We start from the raw sequence: 23807 nt of genomic DNA, 5'->3' as shown, positions 1-23807 counted from the left end.
CCCCTGGGTTTGTTCTTGTAAAGTACCATTTACCATCACACTAACAGACAGTGCATGCACCCTTTTAGACGAATACCATCAGGCCTTTATAATGACAGACAGACAGACAGACAGACAGACAGACAGACAGACAGACAGACAGACAGACAGACAGACAGACAGACAGACAGACAGACAGACAGACAGAAAAAACAAGACAAAGGTCAAGCTGCTCTGGCCTCTCACAACACTGACAGTCTTGTAATCTCATGACAGACAGAATATGTGACTGCCTACTGTGTCTGCTCCCAACAAATAAGACATGGCACAGAAGTGGATTTACTTTTTTTGCAGGTTGGCTGACCTGTGTTTATCAGAAGTAGAGTTAAAGAATCTGGAACTCTACTCGGCACGTATTTGCTCAGTGGTTTCTAGGGGCTTATCAAGAGATAAAGCATTAACAAGATGGATTCCAAAATAAAAATAAAAACTGTGACTGAGCAGGACTATGACAGTTAACAGGCAAAAGTTATGTTAACCTTATTTTTTTTTCTTTCCCAAGTGTGACTTCTTTTCTTTGCAATCACTTACATGAGAGTTGTAGAACACGTATTGCTGCATACTTTATTGAAGCTGTTGCAACCTGCTGTTTGTTCGCCGTTTGCTTTCAGACATGCATTACATTTTGCAAATAAACATATTTTTGAAAGGTGTATTTTTGGACGCGTCACGTCTTTATTTTGAGATGGGACATTGGATGGAGTCAGAAATCGGGGAGAGAGAGAGAGTGTGAGGAATGACATGCGGGAAAGGAGCCTCAGGTTAATTTAACCTCGGGCCACCCGCCTTGAGTACCACAGCCTCTGTAAATGGGGTGCACACACTAACCACCAGGCTCCCGGCGTCCAGCAAATAAATACTTTTTTCTGGTTGCAAAACATTTGCTTCTCCTGTGGTTTTGTAGTGAACTGAAATTGACTGGACTATCTTCACATAAAACTCGACTTAAATTTGAAGTTGGCATCATGACACACAAATTCAGCTTCATAACGTGATAAGACATGACTTTAAGTCCACAGAAAAAAAACAAAGAAGAAACATGTTCTGTCACAACCACAATTGAAAAAAAAGTCTGTGACACATGTGCTGAAAAATGCACACAGTACACACCCACCTGAGGCATTTCCACTTCTTGGGGAAAATCAACAGAAGGAGCACAGGTGTACAGGGGTGGCAGATTATATCCAGGGGGATGATGGAAGTAGAACATTCTGCATTTGATCATCTATTGGCACAGTTTTCTCAACAACCTTACCAAATGCACAAGCAACATTGGACTTCATCAGAGCTGGGCTAGCTGAAATAGAGCATGTTACATGGTGCAGTAAGACGATGCACAGGTCAGAATGGAGATGTGCATCAAGTAAGGATGAATAAACTGGGCTTTTCATATGCCTGTACATGCAGAAACTACATGTACTTATGCTAAATTACTAGACAGAAAATGCTTTCCACCTGCCAAAACAATTTCAAACACATCTTTCCCACAGGACTTTCCCAACAACGTGTCATGCCCCACAAAGAGGTTGAGGAGCAACATGTGTTCTCTGTTGATCTTGTGTATTTTGTCAATATATTAGAATTGTTTTTCCAAGCTTAAATGAAACAATTACTTTCCCCCTCTGAGTTAGTCGTGGGCTGTGTGTCTGCTGGCCATGGGAGGTTAATGGCATCACTCCTACATAATGACACCCATCTGGTGTACAGCTCCCTCGGTTCAGTGACGCAGAAGGAACACTTCTGAGGATCTGAGCACATCACCATTAGGTGGCAGGCAATCGGGACTATTGATCACGATTACACAACTGCCCCCGAGCTGCAGCATACACTGTATACACCGACTAAACATTTCCAAACACCATTGATTTGTGTTATTGTCATCAGCTGATACGTTTACTGTACATTCACATGCAGTTGAGAGATTAGGACAAGTGGAAAATGCAAATCAAAACTCTTCATTCTCGCAACATTTTCTGATCCAACACAAAATAAAGTTTCAAAAGGTAAGTGTCCTGGATGTGTATCTGATGGTATACAAATTCAGAGTCGACAACATTCATCATGGAGCTTGTAGTGTTCCCAGAATGCCTCAAGTGTGGGTAAACAGAGGGATGGCTCATCTGAGGGGCTCCGGCCTATTGCAAACCTCTCTGCTCTCCACTCCAACAATAAACAAAGACGCTCAGCCGGGAGTGTGTCCTCACTCAAATGCACAAACTGCAGGGAAAGGAAGAGAGCAACGCTGACCCCGAAACAGACTCAAGGAATTGATATGTGATCTGAACTCGATATAATATAGCATAACCGAAATGTAATGTTTCTACACTTTGAAAGAACAAATAATTGTTTGTCGAAGGTAGAAAACAATGAGAATAAGTGACAACAGCTACAATCCCCTCTTTATGTTCGTTGAACAGATCCCTTTATTCCTGCAGCGGAATTTGCATGTTTCATGGAGGAATTAATAATGAGCTGTATGGACAGCCGTCTTGTGTGAATCCACATATTTGTCCCACTGAGAAGCTTCAGTAGGCATGTGATCTCTGCAACACATATGTCCCTCTATACAGCTCACATCCAAGAATTAAGCCCTGAGGAGTGGTCAGAAGTCAGGGAATTTAAGGTTTCAGTTTGATAAGTATCAAAATGGAAGGATTAGTGAATGGACTAATGAGGACCAGATTCGAGAGCGCCTGGTGCAGTACCTCTGCAAGAGATATTTCTGTGCAAATGTTTGGATGAAAAATTCATTCAAGGAGACAACATGGAGAAGCAAAACAAGCACAAACGCAGGTCCAAAGAGACGGTCCAAACGCAAATGGACATACGATAATTACAAGACACAAAATGATCAAAAGACGCTAAATATTCACAAAGACATGCAAAACAATTCACAAAAAATAACTATAAACAAGAAATCATACAGGAAGAGGAGAGAAATCAGCCAACCAACGATCCAAATACACCCACAAAATAAAAGGGCACAAAATGACCATCTAGTGACAGAAAATGACTAAAAACTGTCTGTAAGTCTGGGAGTCTTCCTTGGACGTAAAACAGTACGCACTTGACATGCTTGAATTCCCCTCCAATCTACAAGAACTCACAAGCCATAAATTTTTTTTTTTAAAAATCCACAAACTTTTTTTGATCAACTTCATTTAGTTTTATTCATTTGATGCATAAGAAACCAACAACACTGAGAATATTAGTAAGGGCGAGTTAACTTTGACGAGAACGCGTTAAACACCAGTCTTAAACATCTACCCACAGGTCAGAGGTGCCCGACTTATCTAAAAACTTTTAGGCCCATCCCTAAAAAGTTTGACTTATCAATTTGTCTAAAAAGTGACCTTTTGAAAACAACACAAAAACAAAAGTCTCTGTGAAAAACTCAAAGTCAGTTCAGTCCTCCTGAAATACTATGATTTCCCAACATGCATACTTGCATCCATTTCTGCTCTCCTCCCTCAGGCTTCTCTGGCAAAGCACCAGAGTGAAAATGAATAAATAAAATGAAGGTGTGGTTGGATGTCTGGGATCCTGACTCAGGATTCCATTTCCCTGACAGAGAGCCTGGACGGTGTCCGTTTCAGTTACCTAGCAACTTCTTCCAGGAAAGCTGGAACAATCGGACGCAGCAGCAAACACACTCGGAAACAAAACAAAAGGGCCGACTCCTTTTCCCTCCTGAGCTCGGAGGAAAGCTGATACAGGGGAGGCATGCCTCGACACACAGATGTTATTTAAAGTGGACGGTCAAATTCAGCATTAGGTCACTGTCACTGGACTCTGTGTATGTGTCTGAGGCACGAAACTAAAGCCACATGCTTTCTCTTATGAGAAGGTATTATGTCATCTCAGTGCAAACTGATGCCCTCACTGACAAGTACAAGCCACCTTCATCAGGCACTGATTATCTTCAGGAAAAAGACACTTAGAATACATGTGAAAGTGTTTTTCATGTAGATTCTTGCATCTCAATAAAGCTCAAAAGTTTGCTGCAAAACCCAAATATGAGACAGAAAGCTGAACGTGTTAAGAGTTCACCTTAAATTTAACTAAATCTTAAAATCCCACCCTTTATCTTTCTGTCATTCATTCACACAAATGTACTTCCCCTGTCTTTCTCCTGCTCATATTTGTATTTGAGGTTCACAAATCCCCCCCCCCCCCTCCAATTGATCCAAACAAGTAAATATTAAAGGTTAAATCTTCAAATAAATGCCAGGTTACAAGTTCTATACAAACTAACAAAAGCAGATTCTTGAGCTGATGTGCAATAATCCCCTATTTTGTTTCCTTATTCTTTCTCTCTGTCACAGAAGCACATATTCATCAGCGCTGAATACCTCTGTGTCACTGTCTTTCACTTCACTGATAAAATGATTTTTTGGTTTTTCAGCCAAAGTGACCACATGTGCTCCCATCCAGCTGATCTCGAGTCATTTTAAAAATGTGCGTAAAAAAACCTCTGATCCACAAAGCTTTGACAACACTTGATGACACCAGCCGTGGCGGTGGAAAGGAGGAGAAGTAGGAGGAGGGGGAGAAGAAGAAGAAGGGGGGTTGAGGTGGGTACTCACTATCAGCACGGACGTCCTCACCACCTCAGAGACGCTTTGCCTGAGTTCTGCCGCTGTGCCAGGTTTCCCCAGACCCCGCGTAAACCTCCTGGTCTCCGGGTGCGCGGGAGTAGCCATCGTTGCGCACAACTTTTCATCAATCCCCACTCAACCCAAGAGTTTTATCAGCCAAGTTTAAATCAAAATCATAACCGGTACATCCGATTCTCCTTCCAGTTCGCACCACGAGTTAAACCCTTGGTCATGTTGTGGAGAGGCTGCAGATTCACTCCCAAGTATCGATGTCATACTTTCCGCGTTTCAAAGTATGTTGCATTATTCCGGAGCTCTGCCTTCTTTTATTCCAGTTATTGTTGTCATTATAAAGTGTCCTCTTCAGGAGAGTTTCATTGGCCGTCAAACGCCAGACAGGAGGTGTATAATCTGTTAGGCTCGTCGGAGAACTCCGCCCCTTACCGGTTTAAACGCCATCCCACTCCTGTGTGTGCGTGTTTGTGCGTGTGTGTGCGTGTGTGTATGCCTACTGGGGCTGGACTTTGGACAGCAACTTCATACAGAGGGAATGACTGAATAAATATTTTTCTTTCAGCACAAAACTCACAACTCTGGATAGCGTGTTTCTACTACCATTGTTCCTTCTGACCCCTGAATAAACGTTTTGTTTGTAGCTCGATGCCACACACAGAGAAACAGAGAAAGTATGGTTAATATTTTAACGAGAGATCACATTTCGCTTTCTACTCTCTCATTGTACTGCACATACAAATCAGAGGACATTCTGGAGAAAAAAAAACCAATGCATTTTTTCTTTATGTTGTGTGATTTATTTTAGTATTTCAGGTTAAGGTATTTTATAAAGAGACACAGGGGAACAGTATTCTTTAAAAAAAAAGTCCCATTAAAAGTCTCCACACAGTCATAAATGTCGAGTCTGTACTCTATTTGATTGTTTACTTCATGTATTTTTTATTACTCTCCTTAGAAGTCAAAAGAAATGAAGGAATATTCATCATTTGTCTGATGGTTTAAAGCTTAATAACCATAAATGTATGCCCTTCAGGCAAACATTAATATTGTGTACAAAGCTGATGTATTGCTGTTTTACACGCTTGTAAATGCACAGGCCTCCTTGTTGTCATGATGCAGATTTCTTTTTTAAAAGACATCATTTTATATTTTGGCAGTGAGAATGCTTCTAAAATTAAAGGCGTTCATGAGTCAATTCACACCAGCACACAGAGAGAGGGTGTATGTATCCCAACTCAAAGGCTTGATCTATGATGCCCTCTGTAGGTCAAATCTATAAACACACTGGAGAACTGCCTTGAGGAACAAGTAGTGAATATTTCAAAGTATTGCTCACGCTTCTTGAGGTAAAAAAAAAAATAGGAATACAAAATCAGAGACACAAAACTGAGTTTAAATATGATATTTATTGCTTTCATTTCCAAAGAGCTCTCTGTTATCTGGAAAAACGCTGCAACTCTAAGCAGAACTGAGGTTTTCCACTTCACTTGATTTACTGCTAAACTCCATCAAAATGCATATTTCCATTCACATAGTAAGAATCTGGTATCTGTGTACAGGAGGCAGGCGGGTAAAGTGAGGGCAGCGGCGCTTGGAACTGAAAGTTTCTCTTTTGTTTCTTCACAAATATGTTTTTTTGTTTTTTAAAGCTTTCCAATACGTTCAGCTTCATAATACAGGGATTATGAACATGTCTCTGATTTTCTCTTACAGCTGTAGAGTAAAATTAGGTCATTAAAAAAACGGTCTTAAACATATTCTTACAACAGAGTATTTACTTGAAATGGTCTTAAACTGTGATGGCAGCTACCCCTGGCCACATTGTGATCAATCCTCGGTTATGTCAATAATACAACAAAATAATTTTATAGTTTAAACGCCTCTTTTTTTTTTTATTATTTAAAAAACAAGAACCCATTGTGCTGGGCCAGGTTCAACTGAACACTCATGTTAAAGGGTGGTCTGTTTAATGTGATTTAAAATGTCATTGTTTACAGTACAGGAGACGTTCCTTAATTTCACAAAATAGCATTAAAAAGTCCAGAACATTGATATAAACAGTTTGGCACTGAAGTTGCAGGACATTTTCAAAGCAGCAGTTTGTCATGAAAAGAAATGGTTGACAAAACACATGACAATGCAGAGATAGTTGAAGCTTCTAAGAGAGAATTCTGGGTATCTACATGGACATGATCCTATTGTAAATATAACCAATAATAACATGTAAAATCAGAAAGATAGGAAGTGGTTCAGACCATTAAAAAACAGTATAAAATGACATCCTTTAAAAAGAGGTTTCAGAGTTAAGAGTAGAAATGCCAAAAAATGCAGTCTCTGATGCAGTCTAAACCAGCGGACGTGTCACCATTAAAGCATTAAAAAGCACCAAATGTGCATGGACAAGTGTACAAATGTCCCAGATATGTGTAGTAAAGAAAAGCAAAGCGTCCCCGGAGGACAACAGGGGCAGGTCAGAGACCCCTAGGGAGATGGCATGTAGAAACGAAGTGAGCCAATCAGAGAGGGTGCGACTCTTTGCTGTTCAAGAGGCGAGCGCCACTGGATTTGAGCGTGGCACTGCGGATGACCTCCATCCACCTGCAGGCAGAGAAAAAGCTTTATCAAACCTCTGACATCATCTGACATCACCAACCTCTGAATGGAAAAAAAAAATAATAATAATTTGAATCAACATGTATGCGGATGATATCGCTCTTTACCTCTCAAATGTGTATTCACTCTCCGATCTGAAGTAGTAGACGTGGGACTTAAAATGCAGTTTGAAAACATAGTCTTTGTGAATGTTTTCAGAATCGGAGGGGATGGTGACGGAGTAGCCCAGCAGAGGAAGGCTGGCCAGAGGATAGTCATCCTGAGGAAAGATGAAGCAAGGATTAAACTTGAAACTGTGTGAACAGAAAACTGTGCCAGGCCTTGGGCATGGCAAATCACATGAAGTCAATAGATGCTACAGTCCCTCCAAGCAGGCGGCCTGGGTTCAAGTCCTAGCTACTCAAAATAAAAGAAAAGAGCCCTAAAAAAATAAATCTTAAAAACAACAACATAGAAATATTTTTGTTTTGTATATAATATCAAGAACAATTTGGGATAAATAAAAGAGATGATTTTAAACTCCAGCAGAACAGAAAAAGAACATGCACAATGAACATAAAAGGAAGATGAATCTAAAAGTTTTACTTCAGCAAAGGTGGCCTAAACAAAATGTAAAACTTCAAAAAACACTATTTTTTAAAGACAACTTGTTAAGATGGAGCCAAGTTTCCCTACTTTTATAGAGTTAGTTGGTTCAGAACAAAGGGGCAGGATCCCCTCAAAGGGCAACAAGATTAATCCACAGGTTGTTCGTGATGAAAGAACAAGAACTAACGAAAAAGCGAAATCCTGCCACACAAATCTGCACATGCAGTCAACAACTCTCAAACACCTGGAACATAACACTGCTGCGCTGTGATGATGGGAACCATAGGGCTAATAATTCACATCATGATGTTTTTTAAATAAATAAAACATTTTTTGTTTCGATGTAAATAGCAATGAGTTTAATATCTGTTAGTTGAGATGAAGTATCAGGTATTACAGAGTGGAATACCCTTTTAAAGAGATATATGATGTTTCCATTTGATTTTAGCCCCGACCTTTCGTTTCTTTAACATGCTTTTTAAGTTGTACACATGCTTTTGTATTGACTTCATGTGATTTGCTTGGATGGAGACACTAAGCCTTACTTGTTATGGAAATGTAAAAAAAGGAAGCATCTCTTGTCAAAAGGCAGCCAGCTAAAATAAAGCATGCGATGAAGAACGACCTGGGAAAGCCTGTAAAGCTGTATTATAGCACACAGATTAGACATTCTGCACTGACATGGGATGCTTCTAAGCTCAGGGAGAGGGTAAACACTTGTACAGAGTGAGGCGAAGAATGAACGTGGGAGAGGTCGAGATGAGTTTGCAGGACAAAAGTGAACGTTCATCACCTGATGTGATTTGTAGAAGAACAGACTGAAGTTGGTGAAGACCACCCAGAGTTTCTGCCAGCCGTTGCTGTTCTTGAACTTCCTCAGTAAGTTTCCTGACAGCTGATTCTGAAAGAAAAAAAAAAAACAAGTGCTTTGAAATCCAAAACTTTACTGACTTAAAAACATGTATAAGACCCTAGAAGTGCAGTTGACTTGAATGTAGAAGGATTCAAACTAAAGATCAAGTCTCCCGTTATTTCAAATTTTCTTCACGTTATCAAATTACCATAAAAAGCCCAAAACCAACATTAGACTGAAGTGTTGTCTGTGGATCCAAAGACTTGTATAGAACATACCATTGTACCATAGGGTTAAATTGTTGTGCACACTGTTGCACTGACTGACATGTTGTATTATTACATGGACTGTAGTTTATCTTTAAGAACAGTCCCCAATAAATATACCACTACATTTAAAACATGTCTGCTCAAAGCATCAACACTACGAGAGAGAGGTGGAATTCAATAGTATATGCTACAAGGACAACAACAATTATATCACAATAGAGTGATTCTGCGAAAGTTTATACATTGCAAGAAAATCATATAAAGATCCATCATATCTGAATTACCCAAAGAATATATAATGCTCCAAAAAAAAGCAAAAGTGCAAGATTCATGCGTGTGTTTACTGGAATTTGGCTTCACTTTCTCTTCCTATCACGCTTCATCTTAACTTCTATTTTCACTGTTGTCCAACTTTATCCCTCTGTCCACTGCTACAGCCAGTTATTGTGTTCTGTATTATTATTTTTTTTAAGTATTTAACCTTTATTTATTCAGGTTAGGCCCAGTTGAGATTAGAGAACTGTTTTAACTACTGAAATACTGAGACTCCGAGACACAATGTTGGTTTTGGATATTTCTTGGTGATTTTTATATTCACAAAAATAAAAACTCTAACAAGTCTAACATGTATCCCTCATGCTTATTTTCTAAATTTCAAAATAAAATCAACAGTTTAAGAACAATGAACTTTCTTATTTTAAATATATAATGATTATGCAACTGTTCAGATACTTTATCTTGTAATTATTTATCGTTTTGAGAATAGGTATATAAGAGGCACCACAGCACCAAATTCACTTATTTTCCTATGATCAAGTTCAAATAATCACAGGGCCTCTCCTGTCTGCCTGGCTCCTTTACCTCTAGACTTGTGCAGGATTCACTAAAGGAGAGACTCTGAACACGGTACCAGCAGATAACAGACAGAGGCACGGGTCCCTGGCCACTGGGGGGCCCCACTGGGGGGGCCTTATTCTCACTGACTGGACTAGGGTCCTCTACCACGGAGCAATGCACAGACGCATGGGAAAAATAGAAAGAGACAAAGAGAGAGAGAAACAGACAGGGAGGGAAGGACAGAAACACAGACTGAGTCGGTGAAACAAAAGCATGCAGTGACAGGGAGAGACAGGAAGGCTGACGGCGTGTCCACGCTGTGAAGAGGACACTGTTACAACCACAGAGGAAGAGCAGAACTTAAACAGGGCTGTGACAGCGAGATATTAAGCACATTGACATACTTGCTATCTCTCTCTTTATAAACAATCTGTGATTTCAAGTGCCAGGGGGGGAGAATAAGGGCAAAACCAGAAAGAAAAAAAAAACAGTTTTCAAGGTTAGAGAAGGACATCACAAAGGTTACTGCAAAAGAGGGAAGGAGCAGTATCCTCAGCAACAACTTTGGATACACGGATTTCAGACAAATACTTATCTAATATACATAATACTAAATGAAAGGAAAGTCCATAAGGCCCTTTTTTTTATGTATCTTTCAAAGAAACAAACCAGTTTAAAGGAAGCATGTTGAGCTACTTTTTTTTAGAACCAGTATCCTGTCATCTGAACAAGCACTGCAATAAATATTCAATTGATTTCACTTATATTTTTGCATTAGTAATGTAAGTTATGTAAATAAATAAAGATAGCATTATTGAGATAGTCAAGTATTTCATCTTGATGAACTTTTATAGTAGTAACTGAGTCTGCAGCTTTACTAATATTTAATGACTTCAGCCTGCATGTCCTTCCTTAAATGAACTGTGTGCATGATAGTGTTCATACTATAACAACTTTAGCCCTGTAATTGGCTTTTTTGTGTAACACTGACTTAAATAGAGATTAAAAAAAACTAAATGATGAGGTCACAAATGACATTTCTAAAGTGCATTTTTTGTTTGTTTTTTAAAATTCTGATTTGTACCTTACAAAACCTAAATGTGCCTTACAATCCTTTCATTTCATTTCATCAAATCAGCTAAACCATGCTGTTACGCACAGTCAAATATACGTTTATATAACTTCGGCGAAATATAGTTTCTATGCCAGAGTGCAGCACATGAGGATACTGCTCCCACAGAGATAATAAAGGTGAGTTAAGAAACAGCACACACTCAGACACAGAGAAAGAAAACAGTGAGGCAGGGGCACAAGAGGCAGCTCGGAGGTTTGAGTGCTGAGGTTTGGCTGGTACCTCCACAGCTATGCTAAAGTCCACCATGGAAACACTGGTGTTCCTGTGCCAGCACACGTGCACCATGGTGTTACCACGGTGAGGCGTGGGCTTGTCCAGCGCTGTTATGTCGTCCTCGGACTCGGCTTCCACCGAGGAGTCCTCAGGGCATTCTGGGAAAGTCAGGAGGTGGTTACTGCTAGATAATGAGCGGGGTGATGAGGGGAGAAGGGCGCTCAAACACAAGACAATGTCAGCTCATTCATAAATCATAACACTCTTGTGTATTTGGAGTTTTTTTTATCAGATAAAAATGTAGTAGTAGTCTAAAACTCTCTTTAGATCCAGTGTTTATTTCTCACTTTTTGTTGCATATTACACATGTATGTTAACTTACTGTTACTGCTGTCTGTCAGGTTGCTGGAGAGAATATCAGACGAAGGCCCATTGCTGGTTTTTGCCTTCTCTATCGCCCCCTGTATGTCATCCATCCACTTCTCCATCTCTTTTAGTGAACTAGAGTGAAAAAAAAAACATACAAATGTTTAGTATTCAGCAAATCCCATCATAAGTACCAGGAGGATGGCCTGGAGGTTTGGAGAAGCCCACTCAATAAAGTGTAACAACTGGTTCATGAAAACATAATTTGCTCATTCATGGAAACAGTGAAGTGTTCATTTGAAGGCTGCAGATGGGATTGTTTTTCTGTTCAGTCGAACTGAAAGCAGTAGCTCTGTTAAATATGTATCGCAATCTCTTGTCTTGCTTTTGAACTTCACATCCATTCAGCAGACTAAATTGTATTAATTAAACATAAATGAGGTGATTGGACTTGGACTATATAAAAATCAGAATCGGGGGGGGGGGGGGCACCTGTAACTTCGTGGTTAATGTGCGCTCCATGTACACAGGTTGTAATTCACCAAGCGGGTGGCCTGGACCAAAGTGTTACAAACACAGCATCGTTCCGGCTGCTATCACTGAACTGAACAAAGCTCCAGCCGTATTTCCACCGACTCATTGACATATTCATGTCCCAAACTTGGGTTCATTCAGGCTGAAGGACATATTGGTTGAGACGTGGTTGAGACGTCTATCTCACATGTGCCCTGATTGGTGGAGCCTTGGGCCCTTTCCTCATGAAGCATGGTTACTGTGAGTTACAGGGATTTACTTAAAAGAGACCTGGATGAGCATAAATGGGTTTTTGCAGCTGAAGAAGATGATTTAAGAAAGTCAATTAAAGTGAAACACGCTCCAACACTCTCTGCTTAAAGTGATGGCTGCGTGTTTTGTTTTTGTTTTGTTTTTTTCTACTCATTGGGAGAACTCAAATGCATCTGCTCACACATTAAAAGCCTCTGACAGAAGAAAATGTGCGACCACTTTGGGTTCATTCAAAGTCAAGGTCCGAGGTGTCTGTGAGCTCACAACCACTGTTCTCACCTTGCTGCCACCACCACCGACTGCCGCTCTCCAACCAAAGTGAAGGCGTGCGGCACGCCCCACTCATCCTCACTCTCTCTGATCTGAGAAGAACACAGAGACAGAAAAAACATTAGAGAGCAGCCGTATCTGGGACAGCAAGGACAGAAATAGACAGAAAGGGAGAGAATGAGGGAGGGGAGATGAAAAGGAAGTGAGAGAGAAGGACATGTGTAGTTAGTTGTTCTGAAAGTTGATGTGCGCATGTGTGTGTGTAAGATGCAGACAGAGCTGCACTTCAGCTGTTTGAGGCGGCACATTTGCTGTAATGGCAACCTGGGGACAGCAGTTTGAAACACTTTGTGCTCAGTGGAGGGACACGGTACTTACTGTCAGGCCATGCAGAGGCAGCTGGCCATGCACTTTGAACTGATTGGTCGCCGTCATCCCTCGACTCGTGTACAAAATGACGTCGTTGAACTGTCGCCAGAAAAGACAGGGAGGGACAGAGAATCAACAGACTTTTGTTTAAAGAAATGAATCACTTAGATTTGATCCAATACATAAATCCAAAGAAGCACAAACAACGAGTCATAACAACAGGGGCATGATTCAAACCCAATGGCAGCTCACTTCTCCACTACATAACACTCTACTTTCAGACTCAAGCCTCCTTTATTACAGGCATATGTCCAAATGTGAAAACATGTGATATCTTTTTTTTTTTTTTTTTTTGCTGCATTCCGTCTGCTCACACCATCTGAGGAATGCAAGGCTGGAGAGGATAAAAGGGATGATTATCTTTCCAATGACATCACACAACTAAATTAGTGAATTTTGAAAAAAAGTGAGTTTTACCAGAAAAAACATTCGTTGCTGGAGGCCTTTTCCAGACAGTTTGCTGAGACAACCTAACCTGATGAACTCCTAAGAAAAGAAACACAAGAGATAACATGTTTGCTTCTTACATAAACACAGAACATAACTTAAAATAACACACGGAGCCAGATAGAGAATAAAAACTGTTATCGTTCAAGTCTTTTAAGCTTCAAACCCACCCGACCAGGAACAATCAGATTGTCAACGCCAATCAAATCTTTCTTTAGCTCCAGCAGCTTCTGGAAGTTCTCCATCGTGATTAGACTTCCCTGGAGAAGCTCCACCACCTCAGACACGTCTGCCAGAGCAGCTGCAGACCAACCAGGGGGAAGAGATGAAAGGAGATAGTTAGACTGCTCTACACCACTAGAAGACCTACATGTGATTTATTGAAAACTGGCCTGAGATCAGTACCTCTGCAGTCCCTGAAGTCCACATGAGTAGCAGGGTAGTGTTTGCACAGACGCTCCAGGATCTGCTTGTAGTGGATGAGGCGGTGCAGAGGCCGCAGAATGAAAACATTTAGGGGGACGTAGCAGACCTTTTGCAACTCAAAGTCTCTGCAGAGACCCTCCAACCTGCGGGACGCCCTGCACGCCTTCTCCAGCTCCAGCAGAACTTCAGACTGTTTGTGAAGGTTTGCAGACAAGGGCTGTGCGAAAAAAAAAGTTAGAATACGGTGCACATTAATCCGTAGTCGTTTATTATGTGAGCGCAGATAAAGATAAAAGGCTGACAGCGGGTGGTATTCTCACCTTTAAGCCTTGTAGGTTCTTCAGCATTACATCTCCAATGCGCTGGTAGTCTCCTTTTATGTGAGCGTTGGAGCGTCCTTCCCTGAGACAAACAAAACAACAGCGACTTTTGATCTTTGAATCATTCTGCAGCTATTGTTGAAATAATTGACAGAGCTACATAAAGACACTAAGAGATAATTGATTCATTATTCCAGAAAAAATCCCTCTGAGTTGCACATGGAGCTTTAAAAACAGATCCACCAGCAGGTGTCTCCCTTGAGCAAGACTTTCCCCATACAGGGAGCAGAAATAATGAGCTGCCATTACTGCATTCATTCACAATCTTTATTAATATGAATCAGTATTTCGTCAGTCACTTTAGGGAAACATATCCAGTCACTCAAACTTCCTAATCTGTGACAAACAGCTTTCTAATCCTGGCAACAACAACAAAGGTTTGTTTCTACAAAACAAAAAATACAAAGCTAAAAAAGAGACGCATGTAGTGTTGGATGATTTGAATGTGGTTCCTTTCAGCAGAGCTAGCTGGGGTTTTTTTTTCTTCCACTCTCAGTTTTCATTTGAAGCATCACTTTGAGCTTTAATTAGAAGTAATGATGATGGCAGCCACATATAGGCAGTGAAACAGAAATGCTACAGTAAACGTCTGCAGTTAATAGCCGTAAATAATGACACGCTTTATGCTTCACTGTCTGCAAGTACGTGTGTGTGTTGAATGTAAGATAAAGCCCAACATCACTAAGGAGATCAGACAGCAGAAACCCAAAGGCAAGAAAAAGGCCGACTGGGGTACAGCATGACTGTTGCCATGGAGACAATAGCTTCTCAGGGCCATGTTAAGGGGCCGGGTCATCCCCTTTAAGAATAAATACCAATTAAACTCATTGAAAAAGGAGGGTGGAATTGTGACACATTGGATTAAAACCAAAAACAGCTCTTCATCTGTTATATTTTTCACCCTGTAGAGATGTTTTTTTTTTCTCCTCCAGCTTGGAAGTAAAACAAATGTCTCACCACAGTGCGAGTCTCTGCTCCACCTCCCTGAGAAAACCTGTGTGGAACTTGTGCAGCGGCTCGAAGGTGGAGAGGACGGTGTTCTTTAGGGAGTCTGGAGTGGCTTCATCCTGTCCCACAGCACTCTGGAAAGACTGAGAGACAAAAACAATACACACATGCTTGAAAAAAAGGGATATAAAGAAGATATGACTTTGCTTTATTATTTCGTCAATTCACTGTTCAAACATCGCAGGTGTCAAGTTGCAAACGTACATATATTTACATTAGAGATGGGACTCTAACATACAGTAAATACTCAAGCACATGAACATCTCTATTAATGAAAAGCAACAATAAAATCAACTTTTTCATTGGTGGGTTGTTCCCTAAATGTTCTTGTGGGCTTTAAAGTAAAGACAAAACAACACAAATATATATATATATTCCCCCCTGAGCAAAGGAATTTAAACAAAGACCTGAATCTCTCTTGAACAAACTGCTCAGGAAATCAGCCCTTTGCAGATGAGAGGGAAACTATGATAGCCATCTTCAAAGAGTGACACCAGAGGTGTTTTCCAGAGACTGTAAAACTGCTTTCCTATTTCAAGCAAGAATGAAAGAAAGTTGGTTTTGATTTGCAAACTGTAAAACTATCAAATTGCAGAGCAAGGGTTTTCTCTCCATGTTCTCACGTGACTCAAGTCCTGATTTTCAGGTCTTGAGCTTGTAGAGGCATGCAGTGCAGCCTTGTAGGGCTCTGATCAATGCTTTGTTAATGCAGATTTTTTTTTTTTTTTTTCCCAGGATACTAACACAAGCCCTTCATCAGAGTGTCTGCTGTTGTGCTCCAATCTTGTGACATCTCTTAAATCCATTAATTGCTGGAGGAATCAATAGCCAATCATTCTTAACACGTTGCATGTTGCAGATACAGGGCAACTTTATTCCGCTGACGTGATGGGAAAAAGAGAGATCTTTTCGAAGTGCTCTTAGCCGGGCTGGAGAAGAAGAGCCAGCTGTTGTTCTGATGACTTCACCCCAAACAGCAGCACTGACGGGCAAATGCGAAAGGGGGGGGGGGGGTAAGAAAGTTAGACAGTACACATGCAGCTGGAAAAACTGAGCGAGAACAAGAGCCGACCCAAATATTTATGAGATGCATGAAAGGCCTCTCCGAAAATAACAAGACACGAAAAGCTACAGCCTCTTAAAAACAGAGTGATGCATTTTGCGCAGGCTTTAAGAAGATCATGCTCTCTCTGCAACATGCTTAATATCCTGTTTTATGCTACATTTTCCTTTCTAACACTGTCAAGTTAAATGCTCCGTATGCTTGTACCCAGACGGTGAAATCCAAAGGAACAGACTGAAACAGGGAGTTGGATGTATGCGTAAATGTCTCTCTTTAAACACAAACACAGTTTAGCATTCAAAGCCATGAGTGAGACGGATAAATGATTTTCAGAGCGCGGGTTCGGAGAATGAATGAGAAATGAAATCGCATCTGCCAGAATATCCCTGTGTCACCGCCTGGCTCTGTTTTTTGTCGGGCGCGCTGCGATGGGAGCAGCTAACCGTAATAATCAATGTTTTCTCCCCAGAGGACAGCACAGACCAAAACAAACAGAGGGAGCTGCATGTTGGCGTGCAGACTTGGGTGTTCTTACCACAGTTACCACCTCCAGGTCCTTCACATAAGTCCTCTCTGTAGTCAGGAGCTCCTTGGCGATGAAGTAGGCTCGGTCTGTTGGGAACCTCTGCGAAGAAAAAATCAACAGGGAGGAGAGAGTGGGCAAAATTATGAGAAACTCCAACTTGTGTTTGCTGTTTAGTCAGTTTTTTTTTTTTTTTTAACTAAAAAAGGTTTTTTGGTCCACTTCTTAAAACCATATTATCTCACATAGTTTAGCCTGTTGTTACTTGTTTCCAAAATACATAAATAGACTGTTAATTATTAAAAACCATGCAGGAATACTCCTTTTTAAATATTAGCTTTAAGGAACAAGAAAAGATACAAAAAGCAACTTGGTAAAGTTTGAACGTCTGTTTTTTTTTTTTCACCTTAAAGAATTTTCATCACAAACCTTTCTTCGAACCTCGTCTTCATCGTCCGTGCGAACGCTGCCTGCGTCATTGAGGAGCGGGCTGGTGAGGGGGGAAGGTTGCCTGCCGTCCGGACTGTGGCTGCACAGCTCCAGTGACTTCTGACCGTTAACCATCCCATGAGAGTTACCAGAGGACGCAGAGAGGTGAGGACTGTTAGCAACCACTCCTGCACGAGGTCCATCGGCAACCCAAGAGAGTGGAGGAGAAGGAAGAGTGAGTGGTTGAAAAAAGATTTTAAAGACTTAACACGAGATGGAATAATGTGCAAAATCTAACTTAGAATTTGTTTTCTACACTTGAAGTTAAAAAAGGCTGGTTTCCGGAGAAACCAGTCATTCTGGAGAAGAGTAATTTTTTCCATGAAACGCTTTAAATTTTCCTTCCGTTTCAAAATATTTAGTGTTTGTGCGACTGGTGGACAAAGAGAAATTTGTCAACTTTTCACATTATTGGGACAAAGCATTGAAACAACTAATGGAGAAAATGATTGGCAGATTATTAAACAGTGGAAATGTAATTACTTGTAGCTCCACAGAAGTGCCACATTTCATAGACACTGACATTAGATATTGATTGAACTCTCAAGCATCCGGTAATAATCTTCCATGGTAAATATCACCAGCTTAACTTTACACCCTAATAAACTACACATGGTCAGGTATGCACTACATATAACCCCTCGTTGGTTTAAACAAACATTCAAAATTGGTTTTGTTCGGTTGCTTTCGGGGATCTGCCTTCAGAAAATGAGACATCAGACATGACTCACTCTACAGTCCAGGCAGCTCTCAAGTCAAATCAATACGAGAGGCGAAGCACATACAGCAGGATGATCATCGAGAAACAGCTTACTAATCGTCATCTACACTGAATGTGTCCGCTGAGCTTACTTACTATGTTTAAGCTGCAACTTGCCCACCTCTGTCTGTTGTCCTCCAGAGTGCCGATAAAAACACAACATTGGTAACATGCAAACAAACACAAAAAACCCCCCAAAAAACTACAACATCAGTGCTAGATAACTACAGAAGGGACTTTTCTCTGCACGAAGGAGAAGAGGGAATGGAAAGCAACTACAGGAATGGTATGAATGTACACACAGAAACCAACACTGGAAAACTACGGGAAGAAAAAAGGGACAAACAGTGCCGACTGAAGTCTCGAAAAGAAGATTCAGAAAATGTCACTTCAAAGAGGTCTTCTTTATTAACTCTCTATTAACATGAATATATACACGGTTAAATGAAAATAAAGCAGCGTCAGGAGGTCAAAGAAAGGTCAGCATGAGCGAGAACATGAAGGAAAGATGTCGAGCGAAATAAACAAAGACAAAGATGAATTGCCGCTGTCTTCCGGGCCTTTCTAATATCAAATGAATAAAAGATGCTTGTGGATGTAATTTAATGTTTTGAATCGATAGCTGCATGACCGCTTTGTCATGAATATATTACTGTTGCTCTGGAAAAGTCAGCTGGTAATTTGGAAACATTTGCATTATTCAGTTTGTACAAACCCCCTTTACAGCACTTGACTTGTTAAAGTAGCACAGTTTTAGTTTGGGAAACATTCTGTTTATAAACAGGCTCTTTTAGAATTCAGTTTCTAATGATACAACATGACTAATTTATTCCCAAAATCTGTGCTTACATCACAATTTCCAGACTGTTGTCATAAAAAAAAAATGAAACTAAAGTAAAGGGACTTCGAGCACTTCCTGTATCATCTGATAGTACACGCAGAGAGCAGACAGGGCAGAACAGCATGAGGTGTAGAACACACATCAGTCCTGGTTGAACACAGCATGCATTGGAAACACAAGGGGTGAGAAAAAACACACACACACACACACACACACACACACACACACACACACACACACACACACACACACACACACACACACACACACACACACACACACACACACACACACACACACACACACACACACACACACACACACACACACACACACACACACACACACACACACACACACACAAAAAAGTCCCTCCTGCAGCACGAGGACTTAACAAACACTTACAGTCGTCCAAAGTGAAATCGGCAAACGTTAAGATGAGCATGCACTCTCTTCCTCAGTTTTCACTATGAAAGAGTTGAACTCCAGGTGTATGGGAGAGCTTCGTGCACCAGAGAGGGTTCACTCGTGCTGCAGTGATCCAGTAATTCCCACAAATAAACAAGCTTCTGTTTGATTTAATGATGCTGTACTAATCTCTTTCATGCAGCTTTGGACATTTTGTAACTGATATATTTGGGATTTTCAGGAGCAAATGCATGGCCGATGATTGCTCCGTGCAACTATAAGCTGCATAAACAAGGAGAGTGGTTCGTCGCCATTTACAAGTCATCACTTATTCTGTATCCATCTGACATTTTCAAACTAGTTAATTAATAGTAATTAAATAGTAATTTTATATTTAGATGTTTATTTTGGGAGCTTGTAATGCTTTAATTTGAGAGATAGGATGGTGGACAGAGTCAGAAATTTGGAGAGTTGGGAATTAAATGCATGAATGCAGCCCAAGGTCAGATTCAAATCCAGGCAGCTCGCACTGCACGTTGGACGGGCACTAACCACAGCGCTACCGGCACCCCCACTTCTGTATTCAAATTGTCATATTCATGTTTAATCAGCAAAAATAGGGGCTAATAATCGTGTTGAAAATCCAATTATGCAAAATTGAAAACTGATCTTGACATAAACTGATAATAAAAACCCCATACATATCTACAAATAAAGCCCCAACATCTAAAGACATGTATGCTGAAATCAATGGTAAATCTGGTTGTGCAGCGCTTTGAAGCAGCAGTCGACGGTGATCGACGAGCCGAGGGACTCTGTGCTTTGAGGTGTCGCCCTTAATCTGCCTCGCACACATTCAATACTCACACATAACTTGTTACTATAACATGCTTCTATGTTCCTACAGATTCCCAAGCTCCTGTCATCTTTGACCCGATTTTCTTTCTTCAGCTCTGGAATAAATAAACTCTTAGCGGGATCACTGCAGAGTCGGGGGGAACCCAGATAACGATAATCTTTCCAGCACAGAGACTGTAGTGAGTGACAGTGAACAGGTTTACATGCAGCTTGAAAAAAAAAAAAAAAAAAAAACAAACAAAAAAACAGAAAAGAAAAGAAAGGACAGTTTCATGCTCGACAGAACAGTAGACAAAGAAACAGACTTTTTCAAAGAACACAAATAGAAAACAGAAAGAAAAAAGTGCAGATGAAAACTGTAAAAGTGCAGTGCCATTTGTTAAGATGATTGAAAACTCTGCAATCTGGGGAAACTAGTGGACTTCCTTGACAGCACGGCGGTTGGAGCTTTAGACCAAATTACAGCCAGAGATAGTGGAGCAGGAGTCAAGAGCAGATGGAAGGCATCAATAGTGAACAAGCGAGCCATAAACTGCTGTCGGAGTGGACACAATACCACTGCAACAGACTTATCACCTCAGCCCGACCAAAACGCAGCTGCTCCTTCTAACGCAGTCAGAATATTTATTTACAAAAAATACTGCCAAGTTATTATGAATCCCTCCTCATTTGTTATAAACATGACTGGACATGTTTTCTGTGTCCGGTGGCAAAGAGCTAAACATGCTGTAAACAATATTTAAACACCAATTAGATGTTCAAATGGATATTTGCAGAGCAGTTATTAGTTTCCACTGCGACGCCAAATACAGACACTATTACCACCTCTCTCGCAGCAATCCAAAGCGAGATGCAGCATCAGACAAGGCGACAAGGATTATTCCAAATGCCTACAATGTCAACAATCGCTGCCACCGATATCAGTCCACAAAATCCTTTTGGCCTGAATGAGACGAGCCCTGTACTGTACAAATCATTTCATCTAATGAAATAACAACGACAATATGTACAATGACATGATATGTGGGTTTCCCTCGTGTACAGTAAGGCAGCCGAGACACAAACTCAACCAAGATTTCAACATTTCTGTGGATTCTGTTCTAAATGTCTGATTAATGTAAAAAAGGTGATTAAAAAGTGCAATTTCTTGAAGCGTTCCAACATAAACAAAGCTTTTTTTCTCTATATTTATAGAGAAAAGGTGGCTATAAGCTATAAATTGTTAAATCCTAACATGGCACTTTTGTATTTCTGCAAGGAATTCTTCATACGACAGGGAGGCTGGAGTATACTGTAAACCCTCCTAGCTTGCGTAAACAAGAAAACCCTGGACAGATTTCCTCCTTTCTGCACCTCTCTATGAAAGATGCTGAGTTCAAAAAGTATTGCTAATCGCTTAAGAATACTGTGAACATGGAGTTGGGAGATTTGAGTCGCTCTCTGACCAATATAATCTACCACCCACACAACACAGCTTTTCTAACTCCATCTGGACCCGAACTAAACCCTTTAAACTCTCGTGTGAAGAGGGTTTCTGTGCGCTAACAGCTGAAAATCTGTGCACCCTCCTCGTCACTGAAGGCCTGGTACCCGTCCTCATCTGCCTCCTCGTCCAGCTGCAGGCTGCCAAAGGAAAACTTGTTCCTGGGAATAGGAGAACTGGAGTTAGTCTCCACTTGGTTACCAAACACAAGGGGGCTGCTGCAGTTCCCCCTGTTGGTCTCCACCTCAGACTCATCCGACTCTGAACCACTTGTAGTGGAGCAGTCGTTCATTTGAACCCCTCCCATCTGTGGGACACCTGCCTGCCTTAAACGCTTGTGTCCCAGACTGGACCTGGGCCTGCTCGGTGCGGAGAGGCCATTGGCCACCATGCGGCGCTCTAGAGCAGCCATACGTTCAGCCCGGGACAGGACAGGGTGAGATTGTTGTCCTGAGGAGGACGTTCCCTGGTTCGGTTTTGCGTCCAGGTGGTATCTCACTTTGTGGCTTTTGTGCGAGCGAGGGGAGCGACTCGGGGTGGGGGAGTATCTGCCCTCTTCACACGGAGCTGGAGCAGAGCTGAAGCCATTCTGCTCAGCATAGCTGTGGGGGTTCGACTGATGTGGAGGGTCCATGTTGGGACTGGGGACGACACTCCTTGGACCCACACTCTGGACTGTTAGAGGGCTGCTGCAGTGCCTCTCTCTGAAATGAGCCGGGTCCACCATAGCACCATGGACAGGACTTGGGTTAATCTTTTGATTGTATGATTGGTTCGGAGACTCATTAAACTCGTGGCTCATGTTGAGGGATTGCCTAGAAGAAGAAGGTGACTCTCTGTACCGCATCCTACCCAGAAAGTGTTCCTGCTGGACCTGCTGAGGCCCATTTATGCTCCCTGTTCCAGAACCCCGTCGGAGCAAGGCCTGCTCTCTTTGACTGTGATTCATTCTTAAAGCCTGGTCTCTGCCCAGGCTGTATTCACTATCTCCATCCCTGCAGTCAACGTACGGGATGGAAGAGTTGCTGCCTCGAGAAGGCCTAAATGTTGGACCTGTGCTCAGATGATCCGGGTGAGTCTGTCGTGTCGAGCCTCTTCTCTCCTCAGTCCGGGACGCAGACCCCGCTCTGTCTCTTTCGTCGTGGCCGTTTCTCTGGTGAACCGGGCTTAACCTTGTAGTCCGTGAAGCTGAGGGGTCTTCTGCGCTCACTAACGCCGACTCTGTCCAATGACGCCGATGAGGAGAGTCTAACCTGGGAGCCCCATGCTGATCGAAAGAAACACATAATAAGTACATTTTATTTATGACCATGAATGATTTGATTAGTGATACTACTCCTACAGTACTATTCCTGCCTTCGAGTTAAGTGATCAAGAGTGTGCGATACACATGTAGCAATACTCCCAAACAATGTTTAAATTAGCGTACGTTAGCTTAGCATAAACATGTTACGGACCTTTATCATGTGTCAATTTATCCTGCAACCAGTGAATTAATGTTCTGTAACCAGCTATCTAGAACAAATGAATCAAAGTGAAACACACAGCTTAAAGTCTGAATATATAAACTCATGGGATGCCTCTTGGAGTTTAAAATGTATTGAACGAGGCAAACTGTGCAATCTAAAACATAAATTGATGGTTTTATTTTTTGGTGAGCAAGCTTTGAAAAAGAAACGTGTAAGTCGTGGGATCTATAAGGTAACATGGTATGTAGAAAAAATGGTTAAAAAAAAAAAAAAAAAAAAAAAAAAAAACCCAGATCCACTCACTTCTGTTGGCACTTCATGGTGGCGAGGAGAAGGCAAAGGCGACAGGCGGCTGTTCAGTTGGACCCGGCTGTTGTGTTGAACCCGACTGTGTTTCCTGGCACACGGGATGTTAAAGGTCAGTGTTATGCAGTCAGAGTGGCCTCGCACATACCAAAACTTCTCCAACACGTCAGCGGTCTTTTTACCTTTCAAAGGGGATCTTTTTGAACTCAGACTCCTTCACATAATCAATCACCTGCTTCTGTGTGCGCCCGCTGCAGAGACAAGAACAGGAGAGATGATAATGAGCTATTCTGGGAGCGCTGTGGTGGACTGTTAAGTGATGGGGAGAAACTGCT

At 41.4% G+C, this 23807-nt stretch overlaps 2 protein-coding genes across 2 annotated transcripts in view; both read right to left on the bottom strand.

Annotated features, from left to right (window-relative positions):
• LOC306832301 (dedicator of cytokinesis protein 9) overlaps nucleotides 1-5289 on the bottom strand; it is a 73186-nt gene extending 67897 nt beyond the window's left edge. Inside the window, exon 1 of the mRNA XM_079356868.1 lies at nucleotides 4626-5289. Coding sequence (XP_079212994.1) covers nucleotides 4626-4742 — 117 coding nt within the window. The 5' untranslated portion in view covers nucleotides 4743-5289. The remainder of the gene's footprint in view (nucleotides 1-4625) is intronic.
• Nucleotides 5290-6039: 750 nt separating this feature from the next.
• LOC306832524 (FERM, ARHGEF and pleckstrin domain-containing protein 1) overlaps nucleotides 6040-23807 on the bottom strand; it is a 54253-nt gene continuing 36485 nt past the window's right edge. The window contains exons 11-27 of the mRNA XM_079357277.1: nucleotides 23655-23723; nucleotides 23470-23563; nucleotides 22751-22964; nucleotides 17288-17475; nucleotides 16871-16960; nucleotides 15222-15355; nucleotides 14205-14286; nucleotides 13864-14101; nucleotides 13629-13759; nucleotides 13429-13497; nucleotides 12961-13050; nucleotides 12592-12674; nucleotides 11543-11661; nucleotides 11167-11318; nucleotides 8647-8754; nucleotides 7373-7524; nucleotides 6040-7250 (exon numbers count right to left, since the gene is read on the bottom strand). Of these exons, the coding sequence (XP_079213403.1) occupies nucleotides 7169-7250; nucleotides 7373-7524; nucleotides 8647-8754; nucleotides 11167-11318; nucleotides 11543-11661; nucleotides 12592-12674; nucleotides 12961-13050; nucleotides 13429-13497; nucleotides 13629-13759; nucleotides 13864-14101; nucleotides 14205-14286; nucleotides 15222-15355; nucleotides 16871-16960; nucleotides 17288-17475; nucleotides 22751-22964; nucleotides 23470-23563; nucleotides 23655-23723 (2095 nt within the window). The 3' untranslated portion in view covers nucleotides 6040-7168. The remainder of the gene's footprint in view (nucleotides 7251-7372; nucleotides 7525-8646; nucleotides 8755-11166; nucleotides 11319-11542; nucleotides 11662-12591; nucleotides 12675-12960; nucleotides 13051-13428; nucleotides 13498-13628; nucleotides 13760-13863; nucleotides 14102-14204; nucleotides 14287-15221; nucleotides 15356-16870; nucleotides 16961-17287; nucleotides 17476-22750; nucleotides 22965-23469; nucleotides 23564-23654; nucleotides 23724-23807) is intronic.

The sequence above is a fragment of the Symphodus melops genome (assembly GCF_947650265.1).
Source record: "Symphodus melops genome assembly, chromosome: 12".
In the NCBI taxonomy this organism is placed as follows: Eukaryota; Metazoa; Chordata; class Actinopteri; order Labriformes; family Labridae; genus Symphodus; species Symphodus melops.
The sequence above is the reverse complement of the archived record's forward strand: the minus strand, read 5'-3'. Positions and strand labels throughout refer to the sequence as shown.